Consider the following 22,685-nt stretch of genomic DNA (forward strand, 5'->3'; position numbering starts at 1 on the left):
TTTATAGAGAGAAGGCCATTACAGACACAATTGTCTCCAGTGGGATACATGACTGGTGGGCAAATATCACATATCTTCTAAGGAATTGGTTAAATTAATGTTTTTAGGCAGTTAACAAAATCGAATTGTTTTTATTCTACCTCCTTTTCCTACCATTCCCCATCATTGTTATGGAAGTAGAAGGGGGGGTGTGTGGGCGTTAGAATTGAAGTAATTACATTCTAAAGTTTCCCACAGATTCAGATTACCATAAAATGTAATGAAGTTGGACTACATAAGAAGAGCATTTATTATAATTGTCATAACCATCATGGTTCAATTTTCTTTTTATTCTATCCTATTTCTTTTAGAGCCTGAGAATATATATTTTTTCAACTCTAGAAAAGTATTGAAATTTCAGAAGTAATATTTAATTTACAATTCTGTTTTATTGACCACCCAGAGGTCTTTGGTATAAAGTTTGGTATCATCTACCAGGACTTAACATTTTCTTTCTAGTACCCACTTTTTACTCTCTCACTTAGTTTAGTACTGTTGCTTAATTACCAGCTATATTCCTGCTACACTTTGATCTTCTCTCAACACCATTTTTTTCTCCCATTGACATTTGAAACTTCCTTTGAATACTGTTCCTTGTTCTTGTTTGTCACTTGGGTTGTAGTATTTTAAACTTACTTCTTGTTGGTTTCATTCAGTTGAAGAAACTCAGTCCTGACCTATTCAAACAAATCATTGAATATGAAAAATAGATAATGGACAGTAGCAAGGATTTCAACATTGATTATAATAATTTCTTATGGAAGTTTGACTGATAAAAGTCAGTTGCCATTTGAAGGAGACCAAAAGTGCCTAAAAACCACTTGGCTTAACAAATGGAGAGAGATGATATGCAGAAGTAATTCTGTTTTAGACTATAATTTTAGAATATAAACCCTAAAACCTTATAAGAAGTATGATGGAAAATTTGAGCAGTTTTGTCATATTTTTGTCAGAGAAGCAATGGAGAGTAAAACTAAGTTTAGAAATACTTGGTTAGAAAGCCATTTAAGCGAAGTAATTCCAAGGACACTTAAGGTTGAAAATGAAAGACAATGAATTGAAGTAAAATTGAAAAGCTTTTCAAAGATTTTCATGAATTATTTAGCAAATGAGCCTTTAGAAGAGGTTGAGATTGGACTAAGAGAACCAATATGGGAAAAAAACTAGGTTAGATCAATAGTATATAGTTGAGACCTATATTTTGAGGACTTACTTATAGGATACCAAAGGAGCAAAAAACCCTTGGACATTATTAATAATACTGAAAAAGTTACCTGACAGAATACTGACAACTACTGGCTTGTTTATATTTTCCATTATAAACATTTTTATTAGCATTATTTATGTGTGTAGTAGGAGCACAGCATCCTTTTTTTTTTGTTTTGTTTTGTTTTAAACCCTTTCCTTCTGGTTAGTATCAGTTCCAAGACAGAAGAGTGGCAAAGTCTAGGCAATCAGGGTTAAATGACTTACCCAGCAACATACAGCTAGGAAATGTCTGATCAGATTTGAATGTAGATCCTCTTGACTCCAGGTCTGATACTCCATCCACTGAGCCACCAACTACCCCAAGAGCATGGCATTTTGTGTAATTAATTTCTGTGCCCCTGAACTATAATTCCCAGCACCCCACTTTCCTGCTCACATTGTGTGCTGATGTAGGGAGGATATAAGTTTGGTATAGCCTCACCTCTCACACTCTCTCTGCTTCCTCGGATTGGAGCAGCTGCTAGTAGTTCTTTTAAAACAGGCAAGGAGAGCTTGGTCACGTGGTCTTATTTTGTTAGATAATTACCTTTTTATTCCTCTATCCTGTGATTATTAATAAACTTTATAAAATATAACACTTGGAGTATTGGACATTAATTTAAATCCTACAATTCTCAATGAGGGCATTAATAATAAACAAGCTAGTTTTTGCAAGCAATATTCTCTTGTTATCATACAATTGACTGAAAGACGTTCAGGATACAAAATCCTGTTGAGTTAATTGTTGATTATTTTTTTAAAAAGCTTTGTATTTAGTAGAGCAAAGCATCAGCTTAAAGACATTTTCCAGCAGAGTTTCTCCCAACCATCAAAATCATTAGCTATTCCTACCTACATATAACCACAGAAATAACTTTGTTCAGTGATCTAATCATAAGTATCATGGCAGGCATAAAATGTATGCTCTACCAAAAGCGTTTGCCTATAGAATGGAGAAGCTTTAGTGCAGAGTCCAAGCAAGGCATTCCCTATGAATATGCCCCAGATTCAGAGCTAGAAAATATTAAAGAAGTCATTGAGTTGAATCCCATTATTTTACAAATAAGAAAACTAGAGTACAGAGAGATTGAGTTATTTGCTTAAGATGACACAGCTAGTAAGTTTCTGAAGCAGAATTTGAACCCAGGGATCTGTCTTCTACACTGCCCTCCTGTTTACAGTTAACATTATGTTGGTTGCATCAAACCTGGGAGCACTGAAGAACCTCATAGGAGAGAACGGGAACCACTCAAGAGATTGGACTGACCATCTTCCCAGGAAAATCAAATGGATAAAGACTGTCTTCTCTCCAGATTTTGACATGTAGTTGGGTGGACAACTTCTAGAATTTTCCCATCTATATGTATGTTTGGGACAGACAGGACAGAAAAATGAACAATGAATTTGGCTCAGATTTAAACAAGGAAAGAGTAGGATGAATTACTTTTACAAAATTTTAAGGCTGCTTTTTTTTTAACTCTTACTTTTTGGTCTTTGTATCATTTCTAAGAAGAGTAGCAAGGGCTAGGCAATCAGGGTTATGTGACTTACCTATGGTCACACAGCTAGAAAGGGTCTGAGGCCAGATTTGAACCCAGATTTTCCTACTCCCAGGTCTGGCTCTCTACCCACTATGCTACATAGCTGTCACCAGAACTCTTTCAATGACTTCAAGCCTTCTTCCAGAATCAAAAGCCCATATTTTTGTTAGTAGCCTGCCTACTTGTGTTATATGGAAACATGGAACATATGGATGAAACATGGAGCTTAAGAGTCTCAATTGAAATAAAAATGAATTTCATAGAGAGGGAAATCAATGGAGAAGCAGGTGGTATGTGTGAGTAAGCTGTAACATATGAATCAGGAATTTTATAAAGAAGTACTAGAGTTAAGAGAATGTAGCATTTTATCAAGGAAATGCATGTATGATTGAAGGAAAAGTTGGACTGGTTATTTGATAAGGACTAAGTAAAAAATTGGTTATATTAGGAGGAAGGCCACCAATATATTAAATAGTCCCCTTGTGGTATACTTATAAGAGGTCATGAACAAATTTTGTCTGAGATAGATAATAGAGGAATTAAAGCGTCCATTATTGGAGGGCTCATCCAAATAGATGAGTTCATCGATACAAATTTTATTTGAATTCTTTTTGCTTTACACTCATGATAATTCTAAGAATAAAATTGGAGATTTTAGAGAATAGCTTAGAATGATGCCTTTTAGATACAAATATACTCAAACCAAAAAAATTTATCATAGAGTGATTCATAGATCAGGTTGGTTGTCCCAGGACGAAATTGTAGTGCCTACAGTGACCTTTTTAATATTCACATAAGATGTTTGCATCTCCAAGGATAAAGTTAGAGGTAAAGTGTTTCCTTTGTGAATAACAGTCCTTTTCTAGATAATATAACATAGGCTTTATAGTACAATATTGGGAAGTGATAGAATATCAGTACTCATATAGGTAATAGCCATTGTAACTAGGTAAGATTGGATATGTTAGAAAGGAGGTGTTTATTGATTAAGTCAGTATGAGGTACTCCTGAATTTTGTGGAGATTTGCTTGTTAGATGGCATTGATTTTAAGGACTGTGTAATTTTCTAGACAATCAACAAACATTTCTTTAGTGTCTTCTATGGGCCAGGCTTTAGTGAGAGACACTGGTACAAAAGGAAACTTTCCTCATCTTCAAAGAGCTTATAATATAGCTCCAAAAGACAATATATACATATAGGTATATGCAAAATACATACAGGGTACTTTTGGAGGAAAAGGTGGGATTTGATTGAGAGATTAGGAAGGTCTTCATGGAGAAGATGGTTCTTGAATTTAGTCCTGTGAAGTCAGTTCTCACGTGGATTATCTGAATTACAAGTTTATCTCTAACAAACCTCTCTTTCACTAATTATTGATATTGACATGTACTATGTCAATTTTAAACTGTTTGATAGAACTGGCATCTTTATTCACCATAATTTAGAAAGGGGAACTTTTAAAATGTTGAATACTTAAATTATCACATCCTTAGAAGAGTTATGGCATTTAGTACATCTTGTTTTGGCTTAATGTTTTGTTATATGATGAGGTATAATACTTTATTCCTGTTTGAAATTAATATTAGGCAAGAGTTTTGAACATAGATGAGAGAAATATAGAGAGAGCTAGACTTTCGGCTCCAGACTTATAAATATGTTTTTATCTAATTTAAAGTGTTGTGAATTCCCATTTTATTAGGCAATTAGTACTAAAATTTAAATACCCAAATGCATTCAGAGACAGTATACTTCATTTTTTTTTTTTTTTTTTTAAACCCTTGTACTTCGGTGTATTGTCTCATAGGTGGAAGATTGATAAGGGTGGGCAATGGGGGTCAAGTGACTTGCCCAGGGTCACACAGCTGGGAAGTGGCTGAGGCTGGGTTTGAACCTAGGACCTCCTGTCTCTAGGCCTGACTCTCACTCCACTGAGCTACCCAGCTGCCCTATACTTCATTTTTGAATCACCAAACTATCTTGTTTCAATCCCTCTATTTTTGAGAGTTTGCTTTTATCAGTTATTATAAAAGTGACTACAAACAGATCTTCCTTTCCCCTGCTTCTTAAGTTTAGTTAAATAACTTAGAATTCTCATTTGAAAATTAATACTTGGCATTGATTTTTTTTCTTGACAGATTTCTTACCATGCTTTCAGATGCATTTTTTCCTTAATAAACATGCTTGATAAACTTGTAGTTAAGACTTTATTGTGGAAAGATACTTTTATGGTACTTTTTCATCTTTGTCAGTATTTTAAAGATAGGATTTTTCTTCTTTTTTGGTAATTGCTTCAGTTTCGTGGCTTTCAAATCCTGTATCAGTCATTTAGATAACCAATTAATCAATCAAGAAGCATTCATTAATTGCCTGCTAGTGCTGGGAATACAGTAACAAAGAATGAAATAATCTCTACTTTCATTGAGGAATGCTAAGTATTTTGTATATATAATATGTATAATATATATATGTATATATGTTTACGTATATGTATAAATAGATACAAATATAGACATGCATACGGTTTTTAAGGTTTCTATATCTTAGTTCTAGATTATTTTTTGGCTTTATATTCTTTTACTATTTGTTATTGAATCAGATCAGTGAATATTTATGTTTTTTAGTTGTTTTTTTTTTTCATTGTGACTTTAATGTTAAATTCCAAGCTTTAAAAGAAAATACCATGAAGGGAACCTATAATCTATTTCATTTCTTGATTACATGTAAAAAATGTTTTTTTAACTTTCCTTTAAAAATTTTTTTGAGTTTCAAATTATCTCCCTCCTTCTCCATTTCCCTCCTTGAGAAGGTAAGCAATTTTGTATAAGTTATACATGTGAAGTCATACAAAACAATTTCCATGTTACCATGTTACAAAAAATAGACCAAATCACCCTACCTCCCCACCCTCACATATATAATAAGGTAAAAATATATGTGTCTCTCTATATTCGGACTCCAGCTTCTTCTCTGAAGTGGACAGCATTTTTCATCATAAGTCTTTTGGAAATCATCTTTGTATTGCTGAGAATAGCTAAATCATTCACAGTTGATCATCACCCAATATTTGTTAATGTGTACAATGGTCTCCTGATTCTGCTCATTTCATTTTGCATCAGTTCATTTGTCTTTCCAGGTTTTTTTGTTTTTCTGAAACCATCCTGCTTACCGTTTCTTATAGCACAATAGTACTTCATCACAATCATATATCAGCCATTCCTCAACTGATGGGCATTCCCTCAATTCTAGTTTAGTTATACAAAATTCTTTTTCAACTTTTAAAAAATTCTTCCCTTATTTTAGTTTGCTATTCTTTTTCTAAGCAGTACATTGTAACTTTCCGCCTCTAATCCCTTTGAGTGAAATTTATAAAAGAACAAAGATCTTTAGATGAAAGACAAAAATCGTATCCATTTTAATGCAATCATTGAAAATAATGGCATAACTAATTGCAAAGATGAAAGCTTGTGAATTGTTCCTTGTTTATTTTCTGATCTTAGAAAATCCTAATATAAGATTATGTTCTAAAATATTACCTGACTGTAGCCAGAAAGTGGAAATTCCTTTTTCATGTGCATGTAAAAGAAATCAAAGCATGGATAAATTGCATTTGAAAACCTCAGTAGCTTTGGCTACTCATGCCGTATATGTCATTACTCCTTTTTTTAAGAGATTTTTCCTGAAATTTTCTTAATTGCTTGGTGATACAATCTATTATAGTTTAAAGAACAAACAGAAATAATTAGAAAACTCAAAATGTAAAGGCTCTCCATATTTTGATTTATTTTACATGAGTTATATCTCGACAATTGTTAATTACTATAGTAACAAGTTTGAGGTCAATCCTGTTACCATAGATACTCCTTTGAATACCAAGGTTGAAATATACCTTGCTTTTTGCTTTTCTTGAAGTACTTATGAGGGATCTCCTTATGAAGGAAATTCTTTAGTCATTATTACCCATGATGTTCTTCTATAAATGGTAGCAACTACAGTTTATCAAAAGATGGCTCATAAAGTATTATCTTATGACTCTTAAACAGAAAATCCATATGGAAACTATTTTTCATATGCTTAATTCTTTTAAGTGAAACTGGTAAAAGTTTTTTTTTATTTGTTTTGTTTTTTAAGATACAACTTTATTTTGGAAGTAAATGAACAAATTGATCATGAGATTTTGATTTTTGTTTTCATTTTTGGTAATCGTGTCTACTAATAATAAAATTGCTATATTTCTACTGTTTTTCATATACTTAAAATAAAATATCTCTCTGTGGCACTAAAGTTTGTTCCTGGAAATACCAGTGGGATTACTCGATTTCTTAAAGTATATACTCCATGTATAAGAAAACTGTGTGGCATAGAAGATAGAGAATTGGCCTCAAAACCAAGAAGATCTGGGTTTAAATCTTATATCTGACACTCCTGGGCAAGACAATCTCTTAAGTATTCGAGGCAACTCTTTTTTTCCTACTTCAACAAAAATCTTTAATATTTCTCATTTTCTGTTGATTATTATTATTCATCCTTATGTTTTCTACAAAATTCATTTAAACTCTTGAATTAAATTCAACCAATTTTCCTATCTCCAATCTATCCCTTTTGCAATCAATCCTTTATATTGCTGTAAGAGTAATTCTAGGCAACTCTTAAAGATTAAAAGTTAGCAGATGGGGCAGCTGGGTAGCTCAGTGGAGTGAGAGTCAGGCCTAGAGACAGGAGGTCCTAGGTTCAAACCCAGCCTCAGCCACTTCCCAGCTGTGTGACCCTGGGCAAGTCACTTGACCCCCATTGCCCACCCTTACCAATCTTCCACCTATGAGACAATACACCGAAGTACAAGGGTTAAAAATTAAAAAAAAAAAAAAAAAGTTAGCAGATGTCTATCTGAACTGGTAGAAGTTTCCTTGAAACCACAGATCCAAGACCTTTCCCTGTGCCTCAGTACTAGACTTGGCTCTTTGATTTGCCTCAATACTCGAAGGATCTGTTGTTCCATTGACTTGGATAGTCCTTCCACCAGTGAAGTTTATAATTCTTTATGACTATGTCACCCTGGTAATTAGTCTCTGTACTTAGCTAGGCTGTTTCTTGAATGACAAACATATAGACTCTCACTGCATTTCTTTAAATTTTATTTGAATCTGAATTAGGTTCTTTCCCAGATATAGATGGGAATCACAGCCATTTATCTGATAAAGTCATATTGTGAATGCGTGTGAATGAGAATAATTCAGTGCTAGTGATAAGAAAGGCCCTATGGTGGGAAGTATTGAACCTTTGTCAGGAAGTTTTGGAGAAGCATTTTAACTTTATTTTATTCTTTTAACTGAAGTGGTGGTATTTTCTCAAAGACATTTTGATTTGTCTATTTTGCATTTGGGAACACATTTGTGTCAGTACTGTGCATCATATAAATCTAAATGAAGGGAGAAATTATAGAAGAGCTCTGAATTTAAAAAATGTACTTTTAATCTAAGTTTTTGATGTTTATATATTTCTTGACATACTTTTGAATTCTTTCTCCAGTAGTGGCTACTGAGGAAGTGGTGACAGCAGAATCAGTAGATGGTGCAATCCAACAAGTTGTTAGCTCTGGGGGTCAGCAAGTTATTACAATAGTTACAGATGGAATTCAGCTTGGTAATTTGCACTCAATTCCAACCAGTGGAATAGGTCAGCCCATCATTGTAACCATGCCAGATGGACAACAAGGTAAATTCTTTATTTTTTTTCATTAATTAAGTGGGAAATTGTTTTATAGTTCCAAAAAATGGTATATTTGAGCTTTGTCTCACATTGTATTCTTTTTTTTTTGAAAGTGGATTTAATAAAAAATAATAGCTAACACATATATAGCTCTTTTAAGAGTTTTAAGAGTTCTTTACAAATATTATCTCATTTTAATTCTCACAACCCTAGGAAGTAGATACTATTATTATCTTCATTTTACAATGAGGAAACCAAGGCTAAAGTTAAGTGGTTAAGAGGTTAAGTGACTTGCCTAGGATCATGCAGCTAGTGAAAAATACCTGAGGCCAGATTGAAACATAGGTCATCCAGAATCCAAGTTCAGGACTCTTTTTACTCCTTTAACTTCCTAAATACATTTTCTGCATACTAGCATTAACATTTCTTTGCTTTCAATGAGTGTGTTGAAAGGGGAAGAAAGAGAACTGACTTTAGAGTTAGAAAGGTGTAGGTCCAAATCTCTTGTCAGTCAATAAAGTCAAAAAAGTAGGGAAATGTTGACCCAGAAGGGTACTGTGTGACAAAGAAATCCTTTTTATGGCTTTATAATTACTATAGATGCTAACCAGATAACAGAGTTGGCTATAACTGGATGTGAATTTTATGAAATAATCTCCAGGAGAATGATCTTATTTTAGATGTAGAAGATTTATTTATTTAGGCTGGACCAGTGATTTCACTGGTATAGGAAATGCCTAGTGAGGATGTTGCTCTGCCCATACAAATTAACTTCTTTTCTGCAACTTAAATTTTTTGAAGGTTGTTGGAAAGGCCCTTAGGTTAAGTGACTTGATATGATTGTCACATAGCATGATAAGAGCAGAGACTGTCTCTTTTCCTTTAGCCTTTTGTAGTGGCTGGCACATAGTAGGTCCTTTATTGACTGACAAGAGATTTGGACCTACACCTTCCTAACTCTAAAGTCAGTTCTCTTTCTTCCCCTTTCAACAAAAAAGGTTGTATTTTTAACAAGTGCATTCTAGGAGGGGAAGTGAGGGAAGGAGAGAACATGGACCACAAAAAAGCCAGAAAATGATTATTAAAATTATATTGATTTGTAAAATAAATTAAATTAAAAAAAATATTTTGTTGTTTAAAAAAAGTGTATTATAGTAAGTTAGAGCAAGGAGTTTAGGAGTTTTAGGAGACTGATGACTGTAGTCGTCCAGCATTTTGAAACCTGTTTCTATGTAGTTTGGAATATGTGAATAACTATTTCGGAGTTATATGTGTCAGTAATTTTAAGGATAATTTTATTTTTATTATTACTGTGATAAATATGTTCTAGATTTACAAATATATACTGTTTTCATTTCAGTATTAACAGTACCAGCAACAGATATAGCTGAAGAAACCGTTATAAGTGAAGAACCACCAGTCAAGAGACAATGTATTGAAATTATAGAAAATCGGGTGGAATCTGCAGAAATAGAAGTAAGGAGTCTATTACCCGGTGTGTTTTACGAGGGCTGTCAGAAATAAATTCAGTCTTTTTTTTCTTATTTTTATATTTCTTATTGAATATTTTCTATTGCTGTGGAATGAAGTTTGATAGGGTTGTCATTCTATGATGCTTAGATTTTGCTTTTTTTTGACAGACTTTATTGACAATAATTGATTAGTACAAGATATTTTGTGTGGTCTTTGGTTTCTGTACTTCATCCCTTCGTTAATTCCCTAATAATCTCAAATGTATTATTCATCATTACAGGTATGAACAAGAGATGATGTGTCTCCTTATCACAAAGAGGCTATTTTCCTGGTTTATTTTAACAGTCTCATGTTAGATGATCACATCGTTTTGGAGAAATTCTGGAGAGAACAGCCAAAGTGACTTCTGTTGTCAAATTCATGATTTTGAAAACAACTGGTTATTTGCTAGTCTTTTAATTACCCAGTTATTTAACTGAATTAAATCAGTTACTTTCAGAATAGACATTTATTCAGTAGACTTCATCTCATAGGTTATTGGATTTAGAGCAGAAAGAAACCTTAGAGGTCATCTAGGCCAGCCTCATTTTGCAGATGAGGAAACTGAGCCCTAGAGAGTTTAAATGATCTACCACAGATAGAGGATTTTAAAATTTCATCAAAATAGAAATTATTACTCAAGGTATAGGCATATAAGGGTCCTGATTATTAAAAGAATTATTTTTAGGACAGCTACGTGACTTGGTAGATCAAGAACTAGTCTTAGAGAAAGGAGATCCTGGGTTAAAATCGAACTTCATTTGATTCCTAGCTTTGTGACTCTGGGCCAGTCACTTAACTCCAATTTCCTAGCCTTTATTGTTCTGCCTTGGAATCAATACTTAGTATTGATTCTAAGGCAAAAGGGTAAGGATTAAAAAAAACCAAACAAACAAAAAATAAATTTTCTCCCATTTTATTATATATCATACATATCAAAGTACTTTTGCTTATATAACTAGCACATTTCAATTATATTTATATAAAATGATGCCAAATGATCAGTTTTCATAAGTATGTGGTTAAAATAGATTACCAGTTTATAATGGTCTACCTTTATCTTTACATCTAATTTTTTTTAAAAAGCACATTTTTAAAAAACTGAATTTCTTATGAAACACAATTCCATTCATTTCAGCAAGCTACTGAGGTTATTTTAGGATAGAGTACAATATTTTATACATTTTTTATCCAAATGAATATTATCAATCTGATCTGAATTTAAAAAAATCCTTTTAAATGCAGAGAGAAAGCTTTGTGGCTTAATGGATATAAAAATATTGAACAGGACATCAGTAATAAAAGATTTTTCTGTCACTAACTTGCTTAATGACTGGGAAATTATTTATTCTCCTTATTTTCAAATTCCTCCATATTAAAAATGCAATTAATATCTGCTCCCTAAATATTAAATAGAGATGATATAAAGTTAACACAGAATTTATGAGGGAATGTCCATTGGAAACTTTTAGATATTCATAAGTAGGCTCTTTTTAAAATTGATTTGTATAGGGGGCAGACCCAGTGGATTGAGAGCCAGGCCTAGAGATAGGAGGTCCTGGGTTCAAATGTGGCCTCAGATACTTCCCAGCTATGTGACCCTGGGCAAGTCGCTTAACCCCCATTGCCTAGCCCTTATCACTCTTTTGCCTTGGAGCCAATACACAGTATTGACTCCAAGACGGAAGGTAGGGGTTTAAAAAAATAAAATTGATTTGTATAAAAGAAAATCATAATGGCAGCAATATTACATAAAGTGATATGAGTACCATGGAATTAATTTTGAGATTCTAGTCTGCTATTATTTTTGCATTTGGTATCGATTTTTTGAACAAACACCCACCCACCCATAATTATTCAAGAATTCAAGGGTCAGAAGGGTCCTTACTAACCATCTGGTTGAACCCATACCCAAAGGGAACCCTTCATTATAACAAACTTACCACATGGTTATATAGCCTCTGCTTAAAGTCCTCTCATGAGGAGTAATCCCTCACTTGTCTAGGCAATCCAATTGTGGCTAGTTCTGATTATTAAACCTAAATCTGTCTGCCAGTTTCCTCTCATAGCTCTTGCTTCTGCCCTTGGAGTTATCTTAATAACTCCAAGTTAATCCCCCCCTTCTTCTGTATTGACAGACCTTAATATTCAAACATACTTTTATGTCCCACATGAGTCTTTTCCAAGCTAAACATCCTTAGCTCCATAAGATGATACTCCAAAGACATGGACTCAAGACTCTTCATCCTCCTGGTTGCTTTTTTTTTCTGAATGTTCTTCAGTTTTTTGGTGACCTTTTGAAATTGTGGCACTCAGAACTGAACACAGTACTGCAAATTTGGTGGAAATTGGCCAAAGATCAACAGAGACAGTCTAGTCCCCACCTTGCTTCTGGAAGCCATAACTCTTTTTAATGAACCCCAAGATGCCTTTAGCTTTTTTGCATGCTACTGAGTTTGCAGGCTACTGAAACCCCCAGATCTTTCATACAAATTGCCTTTTAAGCATGCCTCCCTTCTTCTTATACTTTTGAAGTCAGTTATTTTAAATGCAAGCTTTAGACTTTTTGTTCAACCCCTTAAGTTTCATTGGTTCAATCCAAAGTTCTAGTCTGTCAGGATCTTTTTAGATCCTTGCCCTATCATCCAGTTATGCTAGCTCATCATATTATGTCAGTTTTGTGCTTTCTGAAAACTTGATAAGCATGTTATTTATACCTTTATCCAAGGCAATAATATGTTGAGTTTCACAGGGCTGAACACAGATTACTGGGATGCTCTTCTGGAGGCTTCTGCCAAATTGACTTTGAATGATTAACCAGTATTCTTTGAATCCAAATATTCAACCAGTTCTGAGTCCATCTAATTTATTATGCTCTATTTTACATCTCTCCATCTTCTTCACAAGAATAAACTATATTTTTACCATCTCCTTTGTGAGTTTAATGATCTTATCAGAAAAGGAAATGAAGATGATCTTGAACCTGTGTTGACTTTTTGTAATCACTATTTCCCCTTCTAAGTATTCACTAGCCATTTCTTTAATGCTTTATATTAGAGTTTTGCTTTAAATGAAATTCTCTGGCTTAAAGTTTAGTTTTCCTTATTTCCCAAACTAAATTTTAAACACTTTATCTGGGGGGATGATGTCTAATACTATTTCTATATCTTCCACAAGGCCTAGCAAAATACTCAACTCACAGTAAGTCCTCAGTAAATATTTGTTGATTGAAATGGAAAAGAGAAGTATGCCTGTATTTGTATTTGCTCATTAGTCAGATTAGTGTAGCTCAACTAACCCTTATTAGACCCTTCTGTGTGAAGGTGCACTTGGTAATATATCTACTGATGATTATGCAGTTTAGGTTTATGTTTAGTGAGCAGTGATAAAGTTCTGATGCTTTGGATCTCTTGCATTTTTAAGTTGGACATTTGTACAAAGGCTGATGAAACATCCCTTTTTCTTTTTTAATAGGAGAGGGAAGCACTTCAGAAACAGCTGGATGAGGCAAATCGAGAAGCACAAAAATATAGGCAACAGCTTCTAAAGAAAGAACAAGAAGCAGAAGCCTATAGGCAGAAATTAGAGGCCATGACCCGTCTCCAGACTAACAAAGAAGCTGTGTAATTGAAATGGACAATATAGTTTGATTTTTACCTTGGGTCAAGAAAAAGAGTACAATCTTGAACTGTATACCCCATATAAGTACGCCATGGGAATCCAGCATAGAGAAAAGAGACTTACAAGTTGATAATTGGACTTAAGCCATGAGCTCTGAATTTTCTTGTAACATAAACTATGAATTTAGAAGTTGTGTGAAAAGTATTTAAAACTGAATTCTGTAAATAGTTGGTTTTTTTTTTTACAGTTCCAAAATGAGTTGATAAAAGATGGTTGAAGAGATCCAGAAACATAATAAGCCACTGTTTTTGTGAATTCCTTTTGATTTTAGTATGAATCTTAATTTCTCAGAAGCAGAACAGTTTTAAGGGTGATCCTTGTTGATTAGACCAAATATTTGCATAATAATTATGTGGTGGACTGATTCTGGAATTATTTCTATAGGTATCAACTAGGCCTCTACCTAAAGAGTAGATTTCTCAAAGGAAATCTTTGTATAGCTTTAAGTAGTTGTCTCAGATTATCTGAAAACATTTTTTAGAAAGTGAAACTTTTATATTTGTTTAACTTCAGCTATACCTGAGTAGATTTACCTGTATATGAAGCAAATATTTTTTAAAATTTCAGTTTGTACATATTCTGCATGTTTTTATAATTTCAAAGTGCATCACTTGCATAGATATTTTTTGCAAAGGTGATGAATGTTATTAGGAAGAAAAAAGTTTAGTCCATAGGTCATTGAAATTAAGTAAGCTAGCAGCTGGTTCTATTGGAATGACAGTGTCCTTGGAAGTAGTAGTTTGCAAAGTAACTTAAATTTGCAAACTCTGTACTCTCTTTTAAAATTTTACATAGGGGACTTGAAACTTTGTACTCAGTGCCTTCTATCATGACTTCCACATGAAAACATTTCCAGGCACTGGATTGTGGGATAATGTTTTTTGGAAAGCTCAACACAGGTGGGTTTCTGAAATATTCTCAAGGACTCATATCCCCCCTCCCTCCCCCCAGGAAACTAGAAGAGCCAGATGTTGTCTTGGCTATTCTTACTAAAAAAATTTGTATTTGGATGTAGGACAAGAACTTTTCATACTTCATTGATGCCACTGTTAAATTCCATGATAAGCAAATGATTAAAATTTGACTTTATTGTTCACTTTTGTTTTTTTTTCCCAGTAAAACATAAGTTTGGATCTTTTTTTCTTGCTTTGCTTTTGTTTCACTGCTTTATGAAAATGTTTATCTAAACCTAAAAACCCTCTAGATTACATATATTGTATAAGAAAGAAATTACCCTTAAAACTGTACTCTGGCCTACTTTTCTATTTTACAATTAAATATCTTTTTTCCACATATGTTCAGTGTAGACTTAATTCTCTTTTGATCTTCATACATTAAAAGCTGTATGTTATTGTATATCTGAACCATAATCTATTCTATTAAAATACTGTATAATTTTTACATTGTGTCTTAAAAGAATCCCTAACATAAAAACACAAGGTATGTAATGACTTGGATCGTATTCAATTGCTTAGGAGGGTGTAGTTCCTTTCTTGGAATTTCAAGTGTACTTATTAATGTAATAAAAATATTTGTGAAATATGAACAAAAAAGTTTAGTTGCTCTATAGGAGCACTTTTAAAGGTCTTTAGGAATAAATTCCAGAAGGTTTCAAATTTCATGATTGAGACTATGCTGTAAACAACTTGCAGCCTCCATTCTTCTCATGTCTGGTGTTACACGTTATCTAAAATCATCTGCAATATTTCCATACTTGCCATTCCATATTTTCAGTAGTGTCAAATCTGTCTGGCTAGTGAAAAGTCAGTTTTGAGTATTGCAATTTTTTTTCAAGTACTTATACATACAATCAGTTATTTGTCATTTAAGCAAAGTCATGTTATATAATAATTGGATGCTTTGGAGTACATACTTATATGCCAAAAACTGAAGACATGGTATGGAATTTTCTTCTACAATAATTTTTTGAAATTCAAAGATACTTTGTTTTCCCAATTACATGTAATAATAATTCTTCTATGATGATAGTAATCATTCATCTTTACATAATGCTTCCAGTTTATTAGGGGCAGCTAGGTGGTACAGTAGATAGAAGCACCAAGCCTGAAGTCAGGAAGACTCATCTTTCTGAGTTCCAATCTGGCCTCAAATACTTAGTTGCTATGTGATTCTGGGTAAATTACTTAACTCCATTTGCCTTATTTCCCCATTTGTTAAATGAACTAGAGAAGGAAATGGCAAACTCCTCTGGTGTCTTTGCCAAGAAAACCCCAAATGGAGTCATGAAGGGTTAGACATGACAAATTTGACTAAACAACAACGGTTTGCTAAGCACCTTCCTCATAACTTTTAGGTATAGGTAATGCCAATCTTATTCTTCTAGACATAAGGAAAGGAAAGCTTAGGTATTTCAAATGACTTACTTGCTCACGGTTATTTGGTTGGTAGATAGTGGAGTCTACTTTTTTGACAATTCTATCACATCTTCCAAATAACACCAGGCTAGCTATTTCTGCTTATTTAGTTTTAGCATTTCAGCAAGTATTTGAAGGATGGGGTGGAGATAAACTCAGTGGTATAGAGGCTTACAGATTTTCTTTTTTGCCTCCAGACTCCCTACTCCATTGTGGTCATTGGGAAGAAAATGGACAGGCAATAGTGGCATAGTCAGGTTTCCGCAAACACCTTCTTTGCAGAAGATCTATGTTCTCATTTAGAGTCCAGCTATTTGGAGATCTTTGCAGAAGATCTATGTTCTCATTTAGAGTCCAGCTATTTGGAGATTCTATGAGTGGTCTGTTTTTTTCCCCACTGACTTCAGTTTAATAGCTTGCTACATTCATAATATGAAGGAAAGCTTTGGGCATGCAGATGGGAAAGGTTCTTAGAAGGGTTTACTATGCTTAAGACCGGCCTGTGGGAGCTTTGCTTTATAACCAGGGCTCAGCAAGACTACATCCCTGACTTCTGTGTGAATACTCCCATAGTTAAGACCATCCACAAAAGAGGGCAAATGCTAATAGTGTATGAATTTCCACACTTTCAGTTTTTTCTCTGGTACCTAATCAGGTTTTTGGCCTGGGAGTTGAGCCATCTTCTCTCAGTGGAGAGGTCAACATTCAGTGGTATTCACTTCAGGTAAGGAAACACTTTTTGGATTTTGATTTTACTTATTTAAAGTTTCTGACCTTTTATCTGAAGAACTGGATTTGGATTCTCAATATTTCCCTATATTGGCAGGATTATAGCATTATCAGTCTTGCTGGCCAAGATTTACGATGTTCTTCGTTTATACAATAGTGTGATACTTTCTGCGTACATTATTTGGGAAACATTTATGGGTATATGGGATCAGAGGGGTCACAATGTACACACAGTGTATAGACATTATATTTCCTTAGCAAATGATACTTGTTTGTAATATCATCCATAATGCTTATTTTCTTGACTTGAATGTTATAAGAATAGTATCATGTTTCCTTCTAGATATTTCTATTGTTTAAAAGCTATTCATTTTTTATTATTCTCATCTTAGGCTTTGCAGAAAGGGAATTGGGTCAAAGAATGGTTATAGAATTTCTGAATTAGAAGGGATCTCAGAACCCATCTAGTCCAATTTGTATTTAAAAACGAATCCTTTCTACAATGTCCCTGGTCATTTAACCTTTATTTTTTAAAGACTCTATTACTGGTGAACTCACTGTCTTCTGACGTAGCCACTCCACTTCTGAATTGTTCAGATTATTAAGAATTCCTTACATTGAGCTGAAATCTAGCTCTCCCTGCAGCTTTTTTTCTATTGTCTTAGGCCTGCCTTCCCATTCCATGGGGGTGAGGAGTGAAGAACAATTCTAAATGGTCTTCCCCCATACAATTCTTTAAATACGTGAAGAAAGATATCATGTCTCCCACCATGGCTTTTTTCCAAACTAAGCATCCTCAGTTCTTTCGAATGGTCAGAAAGATAAAGCAAATAGCAAGGAAAACAATACCATATAACATCTATAGTAATGATAATAATTCCTTGTATTGCTACAGCTTTTTAAATCTTCCCAGAGAACTTGTATACCTGTTCGTCCTTACAGCAAACTTGCAAATCACTTTTCTCCATAGGAAAACCAGTGCTGGGAAATGCACAGTGAGCTTCCCAAGGTCATATAGCAAGGGAGGAAAGGAGCAAGCAGGATTCAAATCCCCTTGATGGGGCTCTTTACTTTGCCTCTTACTGCTTTTGTCTCCGTACAAGACTTGTTCTCCTTCACTCCAGAGAGCAAGACCAGAGGCAAGGAATAAAAGTTGTAACAGAAAGGCAAATTCAAGACTGAATCAGCAAATGGAAGCCTCCCAACAATGACCAAAACCATCTGAAAGTATAATGGGTTGTTAGGTTTCCTGTTGCTACAGGTCTTCAATGAGAGGGATAAGGAACCAAACTACCTCCCAAACAACTCATTTCACTTTCAGATGATTCTGGTAATTGTTAGGTAGGTTTTCCATATCTTGAAACTTCCTTGAATCTGCCCCACTTATTGGACATGTTATAAAAAGGATTCCTTTTCATGATGAGTTGGACTAGATGATCTCTAAAGGCCTTCCTGATTGTATAGTTAGGTGGCCAAGTGGATAGAGAACTGAACTTGGAATCTGGAAGACTTGAATTTTAATCTGATCTCATACTTTTTAGCTGTGTGACTCTGCTCAAGTCACTTAAACTCTTTCAGCATGTAAAATAGGTATAATAATAGTATTCAACATGCAGAATTGTGAGGATTAAGTGGTCCGATAAATGTAAATCACTTTATAAAACTTAAGGCACTATATAAATGTTATTATTATGAAAACAAACCTGATTTGAAAAGCTGGGAAATTCCACATAATGAAAATCTTGGGAAAAAAATGAAAAAAAATATTTTTATGCCAAAGACATGTTAGAATGAATATTTTAGTGACAGTCTTTGGTAATGGGTACAAGATGGCATGGTGGATAGAGCTCTAGGCCAAGATTCAGGAAGACTCGAATTCAAATCTAGCCTTAGACATGTATTGGCTGTGTGACCTGGGGTAAGCCACTTCAGATCTGTTACTTTCAGTTTCCTCATCTGTAAAATGAGGATAATAATGGCACCTAATCCCCAGAGTTGTTGTGGTGATCAAATGAGAAAATAATTATAAAGTACTTGGCATAGTGCCTGGCACAAAATAAGCACTGTATAAGTGCTCGCTATCATCATCATCATCATCATCATTATAGCATTTTTCTCTTAAAATGAGCATTTGTGTTGGTAGCTATTAAAAATCAAAAGGGACCTCTGCTCAGGGAGAGAGGACATGTATTATTGATAAATAGAAGTATCCTTTATTGTTATAGCTTAAGTTTTCTGGATGAATACCTTATAGCTTCTTTCTGAAAAATAGTGTGGAGTTTCTTTATACTCTAAGTGCCTTGCACACTTGCAGCATCCCAGCATCCCTGATACTCCATGAAGCCACAGAAGAGGAAGACTTCACATTATAACCATAAACCAGCTCCAGAAACCTTTTATTTCCATATGGACAGGTTCCCAAGGCAATGGGCCTCAGGCTCATATAGCAAACAGCAACAAAAAAAGGTTTTCTTTTCACACAATTTCCGGTGAGTAAATATTCCATCAGGATAGATGAATTGAGGAATGACCTCATTGATAGATTTGTTGTTTTGGTAAGTAATGTTTGCTCTTCATGGATTTCATTATAGATAATTAATACCTGTTGTAACTCTGAAGGAGAGCCATATTTATTCTTCCCACACTAGATGAGAGAACACCTTGCTACCCGTGGATTCAGTTTGACATCGGGTATATAAGTTAATTACGTTGATAACTCTCTCTAGTGTAGGTAAGGATGGAACTTGACATTTGTTTAGGGCACCAAATCAGAACTCTAACTCCAGTGTGAAGAATTTTCTTGTTTATTTTTGCCAGGTCATGCTGAAACCATAATGCATCATGGAAAGGCCCTAGAAAGCTAACAGTGTTGATAGTGTAGAGAGGCAGAGTATAGTGCATAGAATCAAGATGACTCAGAGTTAGTTAGATCTGAGTTCAAGTCCTTTTTCTGACACATAACAGCTTTGCCAGCATGGACAACACATCCAAGGCAACTCTATTAGGTTACATATTAGAAATGAGTTGCTGATATGCCTTGGGGAAGGGAATTCCTAGGTTTCAGTGATCAGATCATAGATCTGGATCCTTATGATCCTTTCTCCCTCTATTCCTTGCCACCTGTCCAAAAAAAAGTCTTAATTTATGACATGTAGGATTTCCTTCAGAAGTATTTATTTTTGTGGATGAATTATTTGATGTGGTTTGGGTACAATTTTTAACCACTTTGAATTTTTCTTGTAAAAGTTAAGTGAGGACTTAAGGGAATTTTTCAATAATTTAAGCCCTAAAAACATTAAAAGAAAAGATAAAAAGGTAGCTTGATTTTCTCCATTAATCTAATTCCTTTGATATTTGTTTACTTGTTCACTTTATTTTACTTGTGTAAATGTTTCTTTTTTTGTTAGAAGATCCTCTTACATAAATTCTAGAACAACTTTTGGCCTAATCACTAGGAAACTTGTCTTTCAATTTCTTGTTTTGAATAGTTTTGTCCTAATGTGCTTTGTAGATGCTCAGGAAAAGTGCTACATAATAAAATCCAAAAATTTAACTCATTTAGAGTAGAGTTCAGTGGAATATGTCTGAATTGCCATTTCAATTCACTTGCCTCTTGACCTTTTGAAAGAAATATAATTTACTTTATAAGTTTTGTGTTCGTATGCCCATTCTAAGTCAATTAAGGAAGTTGTTTTATGTATCCGTTTTCCCTCATCTCATGTCTAGAATTCTGCCCATGTCATATCATCTCTACATCTGAGAATTACTGTTCCAATTTGAAACTGCTTTCACTTATCAAAATTGCTATCATGAAATGGCAATTATCTTATGAAAGCCACACGACTAAGACTTAAATAGTTTTTTTAACCTTGCAGAGAGCTACTCTGAAGAACTAACTCCACTTCCTTCTGATAAAAGAAAGAAGTTTTGTCCACTGCCATTTAGATCTTAGCATCAAGGACTGAAGGGTAAATGACTTTGAACTTAAGCTTCCAAAACTTTTCTATATTTTGGGTCTTGCCCCATCTGCTCAAGAACCAGTCAACCAATTTTGAGTGCCTCCCACAATATGTTTACTATGAATTTTTCTGTAGCTTTTAACATCCTCAAAGTGCTCAACATATGTTGTCTTATTGAGGCCTCATCACAACCATAAGTAGGTATTGTTGTTCAGTTGTGTCCAACTCTTTATGACCCTGTGGACTGTACTGTCCATGGGGTTTTCTTGGCAATGATACTGGAGTGGTTTGCCATTTTCTTCTCCAGTACATTAGGGCAAACCGGTTAAGTGATTTGCCCAGGGTCATACAGTAAGTATCTAAGGCCAGATTTGAAACTCTGGTCTTCCTGACTCCAAGCTTAGTGCTTTCTCCACTGAGACACCTTAGTAAGTATTACAGATATTATGTCAGTTTTAGAGATGAAGAAACTAAGGCTCAGAGAGCCCAAGATCACACACACACATATTTTTAAGGGTCTGAAATAGGACTTGAAACCCAGATCTAACTAACTCTAACTTCAGGGATCTAGACCTAAGGATATAGAAAAAGCTTTTTTTGTCTCCCTCTATACCCATCCTCCAGGTTGGGAGAAAGGAAGAATACCAGATAAGGACTAAGAGCCCTGTTTAGAGTGAATTAGAAGATGATAAAAAAATAATGCAGAGAAGATAGAACTACTCCATTCTTAACTCCGCTGCTTCACTGAAGGAGAAGGATCTTCAAATTGAGGACAAAACAAAGATGGTTAATTGGGAACATAAACCCAAGACAGGTCAGACAGGACTGCCTGACTATCCTCTACAGCTTTAGGGTGCTGAAAGAAATCACAGTTGTGTTTGCTATTGGTTATCTTTTTTTTTTTTTTTTTTCAGTTAACAAATTCCTCATGGTGATGGGGGTGGGGTGGAATAAAAACAAAAACCTCTGCAACAAATATGCATATTTAAGCAAAACATATTGAAATTTTTCAAGCCCCCAAACCTGAATCTCACTAGTGAATACCTACTTTATTATCTATCTGAAAATGAGTAACATTCTAAATCGTTAGTTTTCTAATCATGGTTGATCATTAAACTGATCAGAATTCTTAAGTCTTTCAAGAACTAAGTGAGGTGTTAGATAGAAGACTAAGCCTTGATTCAGGAAGACAAATTCAAATTTGACCTGAGACACTTACTAGCTATTATCTTGAGCAAGTAAATCATTTAACCTTAGTCTGTCTCAGTTTCCTCAATTATAAAATTAGGATAATAATAGCACCTATTTCCCAAGGTTGTTGTAAAGATCAAATATCTGTAAAACACATAGCACAGTGCCTGTAACAGAAGAGGGAAGATAATTTGACATCTCCTGTCATCTTCCAATTTAACAAATGCTTTTCTCCTTAGCTTCTCTACTTTCAAAATTGTTTTTACAGTGTTGTTGTTGTAATATGTTATGCTTTTGATTCTGTTCACTTCACTCTGTATTCCTTCAAAATGAGGTTCAAGTAACACCCACTCCTTCATTTGTATGGGTTTCTACTTGTACCCCTGATCATGGGAAAAATGTTTCCCCCACCCATTCTGTTCTTCTCTTTTTCTTCCCTAATTTGTCCTTCCCTCCCACCCTCCCCTTTTTTTAAAGATCATAACATAAAAAAATCAATCCCAGGCCCTTTGACTCACTCTTTGATCTCTGCTGGCATTATTTCTCAGTATGTTTGTGTCATTATATCCTACATGCATTAGAAGACAAATACGTGGGGCCATGAGATAGTACATTGGATAGAGTACTAGGCCTGGAATCAGGAGGATGTAGTTACATATCTGATCTCATACACTTCTTAGCAAGCCTCTTAACCTCAATTGCC

General features: G+C 34.4%; 1 protein-coding gene across 3 annotated transcripts in view; it reads left to right on the top strand.

The window, feature by feature from the left end:
• Positions 1–13,765, top strand: part of GABPB1 (GA binding protein transcription factor subunit beta 1) — a 29,309-nt gene extending 15,544 nt beyond the window's left edge. For 2 of the 3 annotated variants that reach the window (XM_044662242.1, XM_044662244.1), the window contains exons 6-8: positions 8,356–8,541; positions 9,896–10,011; positions 13,522–13,765. In XM_044662242.1, coding sequence (XP_044518177.1) covers positions 8,356–8,541; positions 9,896–10,011; positions 13,522–13,674 — 455 coding nt within the window. In that variant the 3' untranslated portion in view covers positions 13,675–13,765. The remainder of the gene's footprint in view (positions 1–8,355; positions 8,542–9,895; positions 10,012–13,521) is intronic. The other variant, XM_044662243.1, reaches the window with a different exon arrangement.
• Positions 13,766–22,685: the final 8,920 nt, after the last annotated feature.

The sequence above is a fragment of the Gracilinanus agilis genome, chromosome 2 (assembly GCF_016433145.1).
Source record: "Gracilinanus agilis isolate LMUSP501 chromosome 2, AgileGrace, whole genome shotgun sequence".
Taxonomy (NCBI): Eukaryota; Metazoa; Chordata; class Mammalia; order Didelphimorphia; family Didelphidae; genus Gracilinanus; species Gracilinanus agilis.